This window comes from Prunus mume, linkage group LG2 (assembly GCF_029339155.1).
Source record: "Prunus mume cultivar Tortuosa linkage group LG2, ASM2933915v1, whole genome shotgun sequence".
Taxonomy (NCBI): domain Eukaryota; kingdom Viridiplantae; phylum Streptophyta; class Magnoliopsida; order Rosales; family Rosaceae; genus Prunus; species Prunus mume.
This window is the reverse complement of record NC_142699.1, coordinates 21,130,620-21,144,701: the sequence shown is the minus strand read 5'-3', so window position 1 is coordinate 21,144,701 and position 14,082 is coordinate 21,130,620. Positions and strand designations below refer to the sequence as shown.

The following is a 14,082-nucleotide window of genomic DNA, read 5'->3' as shown; positions in this document are numbered from 1 at the left end:
ATCCAATTCCTTAGAGATTTTTCTTTTCTTTTCTTCTTCTTTTTCTTCTCCCTCCTGCCAAAATCTCACCTCCCCTAGTTCTTAAAAAGATTTCAGCTTCATTAAGAAAAATCTCTTAGGCTAGGTGACTCACCACCTTAGACTAGGTGACTCATCCCCATCCTTTCATAATGGAGGTTTTGAAAGCTTGAGGCAATGGAGGAAGAATGGGAGGAGGATGGTTTAATTCCCTCAACGTTTCATATTCTTCTTTTTTTTTTTTTTTTTTTTTGGCCTACAAGGATATTTTGGTAATTATCCACACATAGGGGTATTTTGGTCATGTTTGTCCAACTTCAAATTAAACACTCTTAATTTTATAGTCTCCATCCAAAATCACTTGATAAAATACCTATAATCATTCTCCACCATAATATTATTTTTCACTAAAATATGAAAATCCCCCTTGAATTTTTCGGGGTATTACAGATACATTTGGAATGTCAATGCCACATCACACGTGCAGCAGCATCTATTCTGTGCACACAAGAATACCACTTTTTTCTCTGTTTCACTTGAGCTAAATAAAAATGTTGTATATTGTTGTGGATGGAACAAGGAATTATGTTTACTGGGTTTGTTAAGGTCAGACCATCTCCAACCCTTGGGGTGGAAACTCAAATTTTGAGTTTAGCCTCCAAATACCATCTCCAACCCATGTATTTTGGGGGGTGGAAATTTGAGAAATCTCAATTCTTGGGTGGAATTCCAGTCCCTTTTTTGCCTGGATGATAATTTTGTGGGGCCAAAATCTGCTTTTTATTATTTTTTTTTGAAGCCCATGTGCTACACAATGTTTCAGTTTGGTTACACTGTTTAGCGAACTTTGTGCCAAAAATCTGATATTGCTTTGGTTTGTTTTTTTGTTTTTTTATTTTAAATATTCCAACAACTATATTTGTAATCAATAATCATGATTAATTTTAAGCAATCTCAACGGTAAAATTTAATGATTGTCGTTTATTTAAAAATGCTTAGATAATTTAAACACACTTACATAATTCAATGAAGAGTTCGAATTATTCCGGGCATACGTATGGTATTGTACTTATTTTTATTTTTTAAGTGAAATTCAATTATGTTTTGGAATTTTATTTTTTTTAGGTTAAAATGTTTAGAAAATTAAATCACGAGTGTTGAAACAAAAATAATGTCAAGAAAAATTAACAAGAAACAAAATTTAGGGGTTAATCATTCTTAAACAATTTAATAAAGTTGCGGACTCAAATTATGAGTCTATAAGATTGGAGGAAAAAAAAATTTGAGTCATGAAAATACATGAATAGTTGTATTTTGGAGGGTGAAAATTTGAGTTTAGCCCCAACATGGTTGGAGATGGTCTCAAGGTGTGTTTTTGTTTCAGAAAGGCCTTTTTTTTTTTTTTTTTTTTTTGCTCTCCTGTTGTGTTGTTGATTATTGGCCATGTTGGTTGTAATAATTCATTTTGGACTTGTTAAATTGCATTATCTTTGGCAGGTATTCCTACTCTCCTTCCCCGAAACGATACAGTAGGTCCCTTTCGAGGTATGTTTCGAGGTTGAGGTCAAGGTCAAGGTTGTGCTTTTAACCAAGCTACTTCTTATTTGGCCCTATTTATTGAATCTTTTTTACTATAATCCTAATTTAATTTCAGTTCTCCCTCTCTCTCCCATAAACATTTCGACTCGGCTTTGTTTCTCATCTGTCCTTTCCTTTCCTTCACTCTATTTATTCTTCTCTTCTCTTCTCTTCTCCTTTGATCCCATTTGTTACATTTCAATTGCAACTGCATGTAGTTCTCTCTCAAGCTTACATATTTGCTAATGGTATCTTTGAAAGAAAATGACATGCATTTGACCCAAACTCTGCCTTTTCTTTTTCTTTCTATTTTCTTCATAAATTGATATTTAAGAGTGTTTCTTAATGGGCTTTTGAGCCCCATTGCAACTTACAACCAAAATGCGATGGACTCACATTTTAATTTGTGTTCGAAAATCTTTTGTAATATGGAGTATGGGCCAACTACTTTTAGACCCACAACGATGTTTTGCAAGCCAGCCATACACCATATTTACTTAAAATATGCCATGTCTTAAGATTGAGAAGAATTGCCACGATAATATTTGAGTGTAGGGCTTACTGTCCATGGTTAATTACTCCAGGGGAGGGTTGTATCATAGCTTAAGATTTAGAAGCTATAAGGGAATAATTTCATATAATTGGTGATTGCCATGCAATGCAATCATGCAATCATGCAATCACCAAAATCATTCAGATACAAAGATTTTATGGGTAAAAGGGTCCCATAGATATTTTATTTCATTTCAAATTGTACACTTGTTTGGTTTTTCGGGTTGGTAATCAATTTGTAGTTTCTTCCAACCACTACATACAAGCAGTTAAAGACAATAAATCATCCAATTTGGTGAGCCACTTCTCTCCAAATTTTGAACATAATCTCGCATTGAGCTCATCAACCTACATTTAATTTCTTCCCCCTAAATATGAAACGGGGTCGTTGACCAATTATTACGTCTTTGGCTTAAATTGGTTTTCAACGCGTGAAGGGCCAACCCTTTCTCAACTGGTAAAAATTATAATGATTAAAGCCCTGAAATTAAGGTGATGAGAAAGTCTCTCCTTTTCTGACTTTCTTTTTTGTTCATTCATTTACCATTTCGTTTCGTACAAGACTCTCTCTCTCTCTCTCTCTCTCTCTCTCTCTCTCAATTCCATTATTATATAAACAAAAGAAAAATTCGGTGATTTACCACCTCAACAAAATGTCCACAATTTTGAGTTTGACATAGTAAACCTACCACGCTCCAATTTTTTTTTAATCATTTATTTAATTAATTATATGAATTAAAAATCCAATATTTGTGTTAATAAAGCAAACGATTGTAGTTAGTGGGATATGAACTTAATCCAATTGGAACGGTCTTATGAGTGGTTGAATATATAAAAGAGCCCGGGAAGGGAAAAATTGGAGACAACCGACTAACAACTATCTTTGAAGCTTTCAGCCACCAAACCCCAAAAAGCACACGACAAATCCAAAGCCATAGACATAGACAACTTCCATTCATTCGATGTCAACAAAAACAATACAGAAGCTTCCAACAGATTCAGTTTCAATAACCCCATCTCTTCAAATCCGCCAAAAGCTTCATGGCTATGATGATTCAGCAGCCATGGCAGCTGCTGCTTCTCAATCTCAACTTGTTCTTTGTTTTTTGCTTTAATGGTATTTTTGTCCTTCCTCTCTGTCATGGCCAAAATATTGAAACTTTCTATCCATTTACAGCCCTAGCTCCAGCTCTAGCTCCAGCTCCAGCTCCAGCTCCAACACCACAGATTGCTCCAATCTCTCCTTCATTGCCCCCGCCAACACAAGCAAAACCGCAGCCACAGCCAGTGCTGCCAGCTGCGCCACAAAAGTCTTCATCCAATGAGAGTTTGATTGCAAAGGCAGTGGGCACAACTGCAGCTTGCACTCTGGTGGTTTCTGGGTTGCTTTTCTTTTTAGTCCAACGGTTCGTGGTTGCAAAGCGGAGAAGAAAGATTAATGGTGGTGGCAGTGGTACTAGTAGCACAGGTTCCCAAGGAGGCCGGCCTCAGCCTCCTGTGGTGGATCGCAATGAGTTTGCAAGATATGATGGAAATCTTAAGGGGTTCATTGTTGATGAGAATGGCCTGGATGTGCTTTACTGGAGAAAGCTTGAAGAGAGAAACTCAAAGAAGAGTTTCAATAAGGAGGTTTTGTGCAATCCCAAGAATGGAGAAGAAATTAATGGTGATGATGATGATGATGATGATGATGCTGAAGGGATTAGAAGGAGAAAGCATGAGCCTATACAAGAAGTTCCTCTGCTCAGAGGAAAGTCTTCATCATCCCACATCAATGATGTATCAGAAGTAAGTGATCCGAATCGAATTAGATCAATGGCTCTCAAGGCTGTTGAGAAATCAGAGGCAGAAGTTGAGCTAACTATTCGATCATCAAGTCCTCCGCCTCCCCCTTCTCCACCACCAACACCGCCGCCGCCACCTCTGCTGCCTCCTTTGCCAATTTCAAATAAGAAAAGCCCCGCGGCACCTCCACCTCCTCCACCACCATCAACAATTGTAGCTATGAATAGTTCTGCACCGCCGGCCCCTCCACCACCAAAGCCTAAAGCACGTAGTTTGAACGCCCTGTCAAAACCGTCTACGGGGCCAAAAGGGATGGAGGGTGATAGTAAACCAGCAGAGTCTTCATCAGGAGCAGGAAATGGTCAGGTAAAACTGAAGCCACTGCATTGGGACAAAGTGAATACTAATAATACTCAGCATTCCATGGTCTGGGACAAGATTGATGGTTCATTTAGGTAATGATAAAAGTTCAATTTTACCAAGATTTATATGCAACACTTACCCCAATTGTATTTGGTTTTGAATATTCTGAAACTAACAATCTTGCTACTTTCAGATTTGATGGTGACCTTATGGAAGCTCTTTTTGGATATGTTGCCACCAACCGGTTATCCCCCAAAAGAGACAGCAACCAAGTGAACCCAAGAGGCACCAACGTTGGTCCATCACCACAGATCTGTATCCTAGATGCCAGGAAGTCCCAGAACATTGCAATTGTTATAAAGTCATTGACCATTTCTCGCAAGGAAATCCTTGATGTGCTCATGGAGGGTAGAGGTCTAAATGCAGAGACTCTTGAAAAGCTTGCTAGAATTGCCCCAACTGAAGAAGAACAATCGCAAATCCTTGAGTACAATGGAGATCCCACAAGGCTTGCCGATGCCGAATGCTTCCTTTACCACATTCTGAAAGCTGTCCCAACCGCTTTTACTCGACTTAATGCCATGCTCTTCAGATACAACTACGACTTGGAGATTCTGAACCTTAAGGGGTCTTTACGAACACTTGAACTAGGATGCAAGGAACTTCGAACGCGAGGACTGTTTATGAAACTGCTAGAGGCAATTCTCAAGGCTGGAAATCGCATGAATGCAGGAACTTCAAGAGGAAATGCACAAGCTTTCAACCTCAGTTCTCTTCGAAAGCTATCCGATGTTAGGAGCAGTGATGGGAAAACTACTCTTCTTCATTTTGTTGTGGAAGAAGTAATTCGGTCTGAGGGGAAACGGTGTGTTATCAACACAAATCATAGCTTGAGTCGGAGCAGCAGCCAGAGCCATAACAGAAACTTAAGCTCTGAGAATCTAAAACCAAAAGAGGACAGAGAGAAAGAGTATATGATGTTAGGATTGCCTATGGTTGGAGGCATCAGTGCTGAGTTCTCTAATGTGAAGAAGACAGCTGCTATAGATTATGACAGCTTTGCAGGGACATGCTCAGCTCTCACAACCCGTGTGGCAGAAATTAGAGAACTTGTAATCCAATGTGAGAACAATGGTGGTGGAAGATTTGTAAGAGAAATGAAGGCTTTTCTTGAAGCAGCCGAAGAAGAGCTAACGGTGGTGAGAGAACAGCAGAAAAGTGTGATGGAGTTAGTAAAGAAAACAACAGAATATTATCAAGCAGGGGCTTCTAAGGATAAAGGGGCACACTCATTTCAACTATTTGTCATAGTTAAAGATTTTCTAGGCATGGTGGATCAAGCATGTGTTGAAATTTCTCGAAATATACAGAAGAGGAAGACGGTGACAACAAGTTTAGGAACATCATCAGCAAACTCACCACCAAGGAACCCCGTAAGGTTCCCAATCTTACCTAAAAATTTCATGTCAGGAAATTCTAGGAGCACTAACAGTGACTCAGATAATGATTTCTGAATTGGATTTTAAAATGTATATAGATTTCGAAAGGCACAATTACAATCAGTATATAGCTGAGTGATTTTTCAAAGTTTCAAGTGTATTCAAAACCTTTGCAAACTTTCAGTCAATAGCTCGTAGTGTTGGTCTTCTTCTGTCTTTCCCAGTAATGCCTACATGCGTTTGATCCACAAATATTTATTCTTTCAATTATTCTTTGGTCTGAGATTATGGTGTAATCATAGTGTCCAGATTTCTGCAACCAACTATAAGATCTCCATGTAATTTTAATATTTCCCACAGTTACATCCTTTCATAGGCAATAAGTACAATTCTGATAACTATTTGGGATAATTAGAGTAGGAGACTAATTTGGCAACGAATGGCAGCAAAGGTAGGTCTTGTCTAGCCATCGAGATACACAGTTTTTCACTCATCATGATCATTTTGTCATCAGCTCAGCAATAATATTTAAGCATGCACCCTTGATGAGAACCAATTCCTTACACATATTTTCTCTTGTCTAGCCTGTGAAGATGTGTTTCACTGTAGATGAAGTGTGACGTTTCGGCCTAGCAGATTCGGTCACCGATGGGTTTCATTCTTGGAACTTTCCTACATATACCATAATCACAGTTCACATTAATTATGGAAAGAAAAAAACCTCAAAACGAATTAACCACACAAATAGCTCTTGAAATGCAGCGAAGTAACTCATTGTACAGATTGAAATGCTTGTGTTAAGGCATACATACATCTTTCCTTCTTGCACATGTGCATTTAATGTGTTGAACTTATTATATTTTTGCATATGCATAACAACCTTTAGTTTTTATACTTGTTCCGAAGAGCTCAACAAATGGGAGGCTTTAGACTCTAATGCAAAGTAAGCCCCTAAACCTGGCTTAAGTTAGACATGAAAGCTCATTTGTGACACAAGGAACTTCGCAAAAGAATGATAGATCTACTCAAAATATACAAAATGGAACAATTGATCTTATGCCATAAGATAAAACCACAATTACGCTATACCTTTTCTGAAGTACTTTTTGACATTTTTTGTCTGCGGTAAGAACCTGGCATGGGAGTAGTCTTAAAATTAAGGCTATGTCTCAGCTTTTTTATCTCTGCTTCGTTTTGACCCTGTGGCAAGCATACAGTTCTTAGAAATAACATTTTCAACTTTTGTAGTACTTATGATATAATTCTATTTCTGATGAGTTATATAGCAAGTCATAGGCTAATATGCTCCTTAAAAGAATAGTTATTTGTGAGATATACCTTTGACTTTGGTTGGTAGTGCAATCTCTCTGCCTCTTTGGGATTGGATTTTGCCTCCTTTCTTTTATCTACTCTTTCATCATTTCTCAAACCAAAAGATGATGGAGCAGCCTTAGGTGTTCCTTTTTCTAGAGACCTATGACGGAAAAATTTAATGCAAACAAAGTAATTCAGACACCAAATAAAGTTTAAATCCACAATGTGAAATAAGATAGCATATAACATGCAAAGCGTGATATTATGCAAGTATCAGATGGACAGAGGATGTATATTACAAATACATCTGTTGGCAGTCAAATGTGAGTTTAAGACATTACCCTCCATTCTCTTTTGGCAGGAGCACTGAAGTGGAAACTCTTGATTCTTTCCCCTTTGTAGAGAGCTGCTTGATAATGAAATTTCCATAATAAAACTTTGATGTTAGACACGCTAATGCAAAACTTACATATAAAATAAAAAGAAGCTGGTCATTTCTTCAAACAATAAAACGTACTTAAATGACAAACCTGCGTTGGTGTTGAAGATTTCTCTTCACTGGAGGATTTCGGTTGGTTGTAATTGTTTTGAAATGTCTTAAATGCTCGTCTGACAATGTCCTTATCTCCCATATTCTCCATAATGAAAGATTTTCTGGCGGTTGTCGGTGAAGCTGAATCAGACTTTGCGGGATCCAAACTAAGTGACATGTGCAAAGACTTAGGAGGAACTTTCTTGGTGTCCTCAATGGAAGGATTTTTGCTCCTAGGTAAAGATGAAGTGTTGCCCATTTTTACTGAGGATCGAGGTGCAGGTGTTGCAATAGAAGTTGATATAGACTTTGACGCTCTTGGGGTGGAAGTAGATATAGGCTTTGACACTCTAGCAGTGGAAGTTGATATAGGCTTTGACAATCTAGGGGTGGAAGTTGATATAGGCTTTGACACTCTAAGGGTGGAAGTTGATATAGGCTTTGACACTCTAGGGGTGGATTTCTGTGGTGTTTTAGTTATTTGTGGAATTGGTTTCTTCTTAACATTTGCCACATTTCTCTCCTTGCTCACTCCAGTAGTAACCTATAAAACAGAAAAATGCAAAAGATATAAGACATCAGACTTCAACCAAACAAGTTCTTAGATTATGAGATATAGAACACGGTATCTGCGGATAAGTTTTCCTAAATGGATTAAAGAAATAATTACTTCACCTTCTGAGATCCCTTCCGAAGAAGCAATCTTGGTTTTTTCTCTTTTTCCTCTTTAACTTCTGGAGCCTTTCCCATTTCATTGTCCAAACTCCTTGGAATTTCCTGTATCCCTTCAGACTCAGCAGGGACATTCTCCGCTTCTTTCTCTAAAATAAGTTCCTCCGGATTGTTCATGTTGGGACTAGCCGTAACGCTATCAGTTGTTTCTTTCTCTCCCTCTGTCAATGAGCTTTGACATTCTATGGTGATAACATCATCCTCCTTGAGATCATCCACATGAGTACTAATTGTCTGATTGTCAAAATTGGTTTCTTGATAATTTGCTTGGGTAGTACTTTGACTGTTAGTTAAATCAATTTCAAAATGTGTCCCGCAATCGATCTGATCTCCACCCTTCTGATCATCTGACCTAAAGGGATCATCTTGCATCTGCTTCTCTTGCTCCAGAAGCTCCTGAGCTTTCCTAGCAGCTATCTTCTTGTAATGGGCTTCAAAATAGGCCCTTTTCTGAGCCACTGAACCAGGCGTCGCACACCTCTCAACTTCTTCCAAGTACTTGTTTGGTGAGAATGTTGACCATTTCTCCCAAGACAGTGAATCATTCTCAAACCTACCGAACGAAACCGACACTTCCAGAGCAGGATTTGAAGAATTTGAAGCAGCTGCCTCTCCCACCTGTTTTATTCAACAGAAAAAACCAAAAATCCAAAAGCATATTCTGAAGCAAGAACAGAGACAACAAACTAGCAAATCTAGCAATCATATATTTTGAATCAATCAGCAACCCACAAAACATAAGGCTCAAAAGACAATAATTGCAAACAAATTTTACAGATTGGTCGCTTTTTTTATCAAATCTAGGGACAAAAAAGTGTACCTCATCAGCATCATTTGCGAAATCTACTATTGATTCACCCATTAGCTCTGCAAGGAAGGGGTTCAAATGTTGAGCTACCAGAGACCTACACAGCAGGACACAAACTGTGTACAGCACGGGGCTTTGACTAGCAGGGGGGCATATCACCAATCTATTGGATCACGCAAGAAAAATATACCAAGAGTAAGAAAAACCAGAATGGGGACAAAAAGAAAAAGACTTCAAAATTGCAAGAAGAAAAGAATTTTATAGATAAAAACATGTCCATGTGTTCTCCTCTGCTCGTTTTCTAGAGTAGCATTATCACTTTACCTTTTTCACTGTTTCTGGCACTTCTGGGAACTCCTACAATGATAAAGCCAATCAATCATCAAAACAAGACAATTGTATGGGAGAAAATTAAAAAAAGAAAGCTCAAAGCTCAAAGCTGAAAGCTGGAGATGACCCACAATATGTTTCCAAAAAAGATTTGGCTTTTACTAGCACCATTCCGAGATGAAAAGGTTAAACAGTCAAGGACTTTCTCTCTCTCAGTCTCAAGTACATGATGAATTGATGACTGGAAATTTGGAAATCAAAAACACACAGCACATGATGTCAAAATGGAAGTGTAATTAATAGGAAAATAGAGATTAGTTGGGTTATTATGAGGGTTCAACAACAAATTAGAGTGGCCATATTGAATAAACAAAGATTAAGACTGTCAATCTTAACAAACTTATAATATTTTTTTGGTGGGAAAAAAGTAGTAATAATGATACCTGTGGAAATCTCTCCTTTCGGGGCTTCAGAGATACACCAAGAAGTTGAAGACAGTGATCAGATCAGGCATGAAAATATGGTAGATGGACCACTTTAGAGTGCACTACAGTAAACAAAGACATGATAGTGAAAGTTACATGTGACAGGTTTCTAAGCCTCTAATCTAAGATCTAAAATTAATAATTATCTTAGCTACTTGGTACGCATGTGGTCCCTCCCCCCATTCAATTTTCAATTGGTTGAACCAAACTATACAAAGAAAACAAGAGTAAAACGACGTCGTTTGAGGATGGCGAACATATGGGCCCAAGGGGCCAAGCCCAATGAACCTACTGATGGCAAAATCACAACAATCTGCATCGTTGAGCCTTTCTGGGCTTTATCTCTCCTTTAACTTGCCTTGTATTTTCCTCCTCTATTGCCCTCTAAGCTACTCAATCGTCTACCCCAATTAACCACTAATTTTGCTAAGCATCATTGTCCCACATTTTCTCTATATATTGCTCCAAACTTTGCTTACTGGAAACCACACAACCAAAATGAGAATCAATTCTTCCTTTGTCCAATTATTTGTCACCCTAGCTCTTCTATTGGGCCAGGCCAAACCCGACCCGGATCCGCTTCAGGATTACTGCGTAGCAGATACAAAAATTCCCCAGTCATTTTACCTCAATGGCGCACCCTGCATCAATCCAAAGCTAGCAAACTCATCCCATTTCACCACATCTGTCCTATCCAAGCCAGGCAACCCGAAAGCTAACCCTTTCGGGTTCAACGCCACCCTGACAAACACGCTTAACCTACCCGGGGTCAACACATTGGGCCTGACCATGGCCCGGGTTGACATAGCGGCCAATGGGTTGGTGCCTCCACATTTGCACCCAAGGGCCTCAGAAGTCGCAATCTGCCTCAAAGGGCTCCTTCTTGTGGGCTTTGTGGACACCTCCAACCGTGTGTTTACCCAGCAACTGAAGCCTGGTGAGTCATTTGTGTTCCCAAAGAGCCTCGTTCATTTTCTGTACAACTACGACTCCGTGAACCAAGCACTGGTCTTGGCCGGGTTCAGTAGCCAGAACCCTGGTGCACAGATTGTTTCACTTGCCACCTTCACTTCAAAGCCTTCAATCCCAGTTGCTATATTGAAGAATGCTTTTCAAATTAGTGACCTGGACGTTGCCAGGATTCGAAAGAACTTGGGAGGTTGAACATATTTATTTGTTTATTATACATGTTGCTTTTGCATATATGGCTGCGAGGAAAGTGGAAAGTTTAGCTTAGGTTTTCAAATAAATACACATGCCAACGGTCACATATATATAACTATATAATATATTGTAATATGAATGGAAAATATGAAGCATGTGTAGAAATGGAAAGAATAAAGTGATTGGATCCCAGCTCATTTACTCAGCTCAGTCAGTCTCAGTGCAAGTTGCAATTGTAGTGAAAAAAACAATTGGTTTTATTGTGCACCTCTTCGCTGTCACGAAAACAAGAAAGGGCTTCTTTTCTATGTTTGGTACCCATCATCACAAAGCAACCAAATTTTTGTCAGCGCTTGGCAGTCATTCACTTGCAAAATTAACTTTGGGTAAAAAGAAACTTTCTGGTAATAACTTGATTCTTAGCAGTAAAAAGGTCAATCTTTATGAACCAAGTTTGATTTTTGATTTTTGATTTTTTAAATAAGCTATAGTCTAAATTACAAAAGGAATGGTTTCTCACACATACTGGTGTGTAAATCAACGTCATTTTTCATTTAGCTCAACTTCGTTGACAAAACCCTTAACCCGGAACCAAGTTTGATTTTGTTAAGCTCAAAGAGTTGGATGGAAAAAGTCCAATTTGAAGAATAGAAGCTCCAACTAACGATGTTCTTAGGAAATTTAGGGAATTTGGCAGCAGCTTATTGGCGTCTCTCTCTCGGCATCATGACATGAATACGTGGTACACAAATTTGCAAAAGCCTCCCAAACCACCCATTTTAATATCTTTTGTTGACGCACATCTTCCGCCAGAAACCGAATGAGCTTGCAACAAGAGTTTAAAAGCTCCTCCCCTCCAACTCCTAGCCACCCAATTAATTAAAATATATCATCTTTATGTTAGTATAAATTAAAATTATGAGTTATATAAAAATTGGAATTATAATTGGGTTGAAAATAACGAAGAGTTTTGTGTTGTGTCAGGCTGTGAGTCTGTGACGCTCCCAAGAAAGGTCCGTGAACCCATTCACAGATCACATTTTTACTATCTTCTTCATTGTCATTCATTTTCTTGGGGTCACTTTCAAATTTGCAATAATGGCAGTAATGGCGAGTCAGTGAAAGGGAAGAGAAGAGCATACACCAAAAACACAGCCTGTAAATAATTAAGATGAACAAAAATAAAAGAATGGAACTTGAAATGAAAGAAGCAAGAACAAGTGTATGATATTCTCTTCCCTCTTGAGACCCAGATTACATACAAAGAAATCATTCAATCGCCAAAATGGTCCCAAGAATTGGAACCTCCAAAATAGGAATTGAATTGAATCTGTCTCATATATGTAAAGCACCAAGAAAATTCAGAAACAAGAACTCCAGTGAAGAAGAAGAAGAAGACACATGAATTTTCTCCAACAATTTCACCTAAAATTCAACCAATCTGTACATGGCCCTATGGCTATCAAAAGAATAGAATCTCTGAACAATGTATGAAAGAATCATAACCCCGCCTCATGACAAATAGCTGGAAAACCCAATCAATGTAGAAGCAGAAATCGACGATAAAGCTTGGAACTTTGCTGCGTTGTGATGACGGAGCGGCTTGTAAAGATCGTAAGGCTCCCAAAGATGGTCAAGCGGACAAGGGTTCTTGGATTCAAGCCTAACCCAAGGCTTGCCTTTGCCACTCCAATGTAGCAAACTCACTGGACCAGGGTGAAGAGACCTGCAGCTCCCTCTGACGTTGTCGCCGCCAAGCCCGTGCTGGTTCCACCTGTGGTCTATAGCCTCCACGTTCCCGGCAAAAACCAGCAAAAATGGTGGCAAAGAACCCAAATCGTAAATCCTTCTCTTTCTCTGCAACTCCATCCAGTTCTCAATCCTCTTTCTGTAATTTCCCTGTCTCCACCTCACCAAGTCCATCACCATCACCCCTGTGTTGAAGTAGCAGGGTCTTCTTGAGGAAAAGACACGGGAAAGAACCGGGTCGGACCAGAACCCGTCGGTGAAATACTTAGTGAAGTTGGCGTGGCAGTACTCCGGGGCTCCGATGACCCGCAACCCGGACAGAGAAATGTTCCAGAGCCTGTGAATGTCGTCGACCACCAGCACATCCGAGTCCAAGTAAATGACCCGGTCCACGCATTGCCCCAAAATATCGCCCAGGTAATTTCTGGCGTAGTTGAGCGGGTTCTCGAGCGCCTGCCGAATCGAAGACGAGATGAGATTAATGACGGTGTCTTCCCGGAAGATGTAGACCTTGAAATTGAGGGAGGGGAAGGTGGATCGGACGAGTTGGGTCAGGACCCGTGGACTCGCCGGGTCGAACTCTGCGGCGACGAAGTGGAAGAAGACGTTCTCGGGGCAAGAAGCGTGCTTGAGAACCGAGTGTACGGCAGCCACGGAGCCTCTGAGATACTCGGAGTCGAGAGTCATGGCGATGTGGACCAGGGAAGGGTCGCAGGAGGACACCATTTCCTTGTTCATCGAAACGGCGCAGTCTGCTCCGTTACGGTAATCCGGCGCCTCAGAGAATCTCGCCCAGGCGGCGGAGGCGAGTTCGGAAGCATCTCCGGCGTCGATCGCCCTGGTCGGGAAGGAGCGAATCCCGATGCAGAACGGAGGGAAGAGGAGGGAGATACTGAGGACGAACAAAACGGCGGCGTATAGCCGGAATGGGAGCATTGCTCGCCGCTTTGGGAGGAGAAATGGGATTTGTTTGTTGTGTTTTCTTCTTCTTCTTCTTCTTCTTCTTCTTTTTCTTTTTCTTTTTTCTTTTTCTTTTTTCTTTTTTTGGGTGGAGAAAATGAATGTTGTAACAGCAATGGTGGGGAATGGTGGGGTGGGTGGGTGTGTGTGTGTGTCTGGGTGTCTGGGTGTGGAGATAGTTATTATAGAGAGAGAGAGGAAAGAGACGGTTGTGGAGATTTGCCATTTGTATAATAACTAATTAGGCAAAGAAAATAATTAATAGGCAAGGTC

General features: G+C 39.8%; 4 protein-coding genes across 7 annotated transcripts; 2 read left to right on the top strand and 2 right to left on the bottom strand.

Annotated features, from left to right (window-relative positions):
• Positions 1 to 3,051: 3,051 nt before the first annotated feature.
• On the top strand, positions 3,052 to 6,018 carry FH8 (formin 8). The gene is made up of 2 exons (XM_008223252.2): positions 3,052 to 4,388; positions 4,490 to 6,018. The coding sequence occupies exons 1-2, from the start codon at positions 3,190 to 3,192 to the stop codon at positions 5,808 to 5,810; spliced, it is 2,520 nt and encodes an 839-aa protein (XP_008221474.2). The 5' UTR covers positions 3,052 to 3,189; the 3' UTR covers positions 5,811 to 6,018.
• Positions 6,019 to 6,045: 27 nt separating this feature from the next.
• Positions 6,046 to 10,296, bottom strand: LOC103321452 (neurofilament heavy protein). 4 transcript variants are annotated; one of them, XM_008223253.2, is made up of 10 exons: positions 9,895 to 10,010; positions 9,583 to 9,692; positions 9,446 to 9,478; positions 9,134 to 9,284; positions 8,257 to 8,931; positions 7,580 to 8,125; positions 7,391 to 7,455; positions 7,074 to 7,209; positions 6,825 to 6,935; positions 6,046 to 6,407 (listed from the first exon to the last, which is right to left on the bottom strand). In XM_008223253.2, the coding sequence occupies exons 4-10, from the start codon at positions 9,173 to 9,175 to the stop codon at positions 6,378 to 6,380; spliced, it is 1,605 nt and encodes a 534-aa protein (XP_008221475.2). In that variant the 5' UTR covers positions 9,176 to 9,284; positions 9,446 to 9,478; positions 9,583 to 9,692; positions 9,895 to 10,010; the 3' UTR covers positions 6,046 to 6,377. The 4 variants fall into 4 exon arrangements, with proteins under 4 accessions (XP_008221475.2, XP_088901471.1, XP_088901470.1 ...); XM_089045345.1 differs by lacking the exon at positions 9,583 to 9,692 and having other exon boundaries at positions 9,895 to 10,296; XM_089045344.1 differs by lacking the exon at positions 9,895 to 10,010 and having other exon boundaries at positions 9,583 to 9,723.
• A 138-nt stretch (positions 10,297 to 10,434) lies between these two features.
• On the top strand, positions 10,435 to 11,310 carry GLP7 (germin-like protein 7). The gene has a single exon (XM_008223257.2). The coding sequence runs from the start codon at positions 10,435 to 10,437 to the stop codon at positions 11,098 to 11,100; it is 666 nt and encodes a 221-aa protein (XP_008221479.2). The 3' UTR covers positions 11,101 to 11,310.
• A 992-nt stretch (positions 11,311 to 12,302) lies between these two features.
• LGT8 (glucosyl transferase family 8) lies at positions 12,303 to 13,976 on the bottom strand. The gene has a single exon (XM_008223258.3). It carries the CDS (start codon positions 13,783 to 13,785, stop codon positions 12,613 to 12,615), a length of 1,173 nt encoding a protein of 390 aa, XP_008221480.2. The 5' UTR covers positions 13,786 to 13,976; the 3' UTR covers positions 12,303 to 12,612.
• Between the last annotated feature and the right edge of the window lie 106 nt (positions 13,977 to 14,082).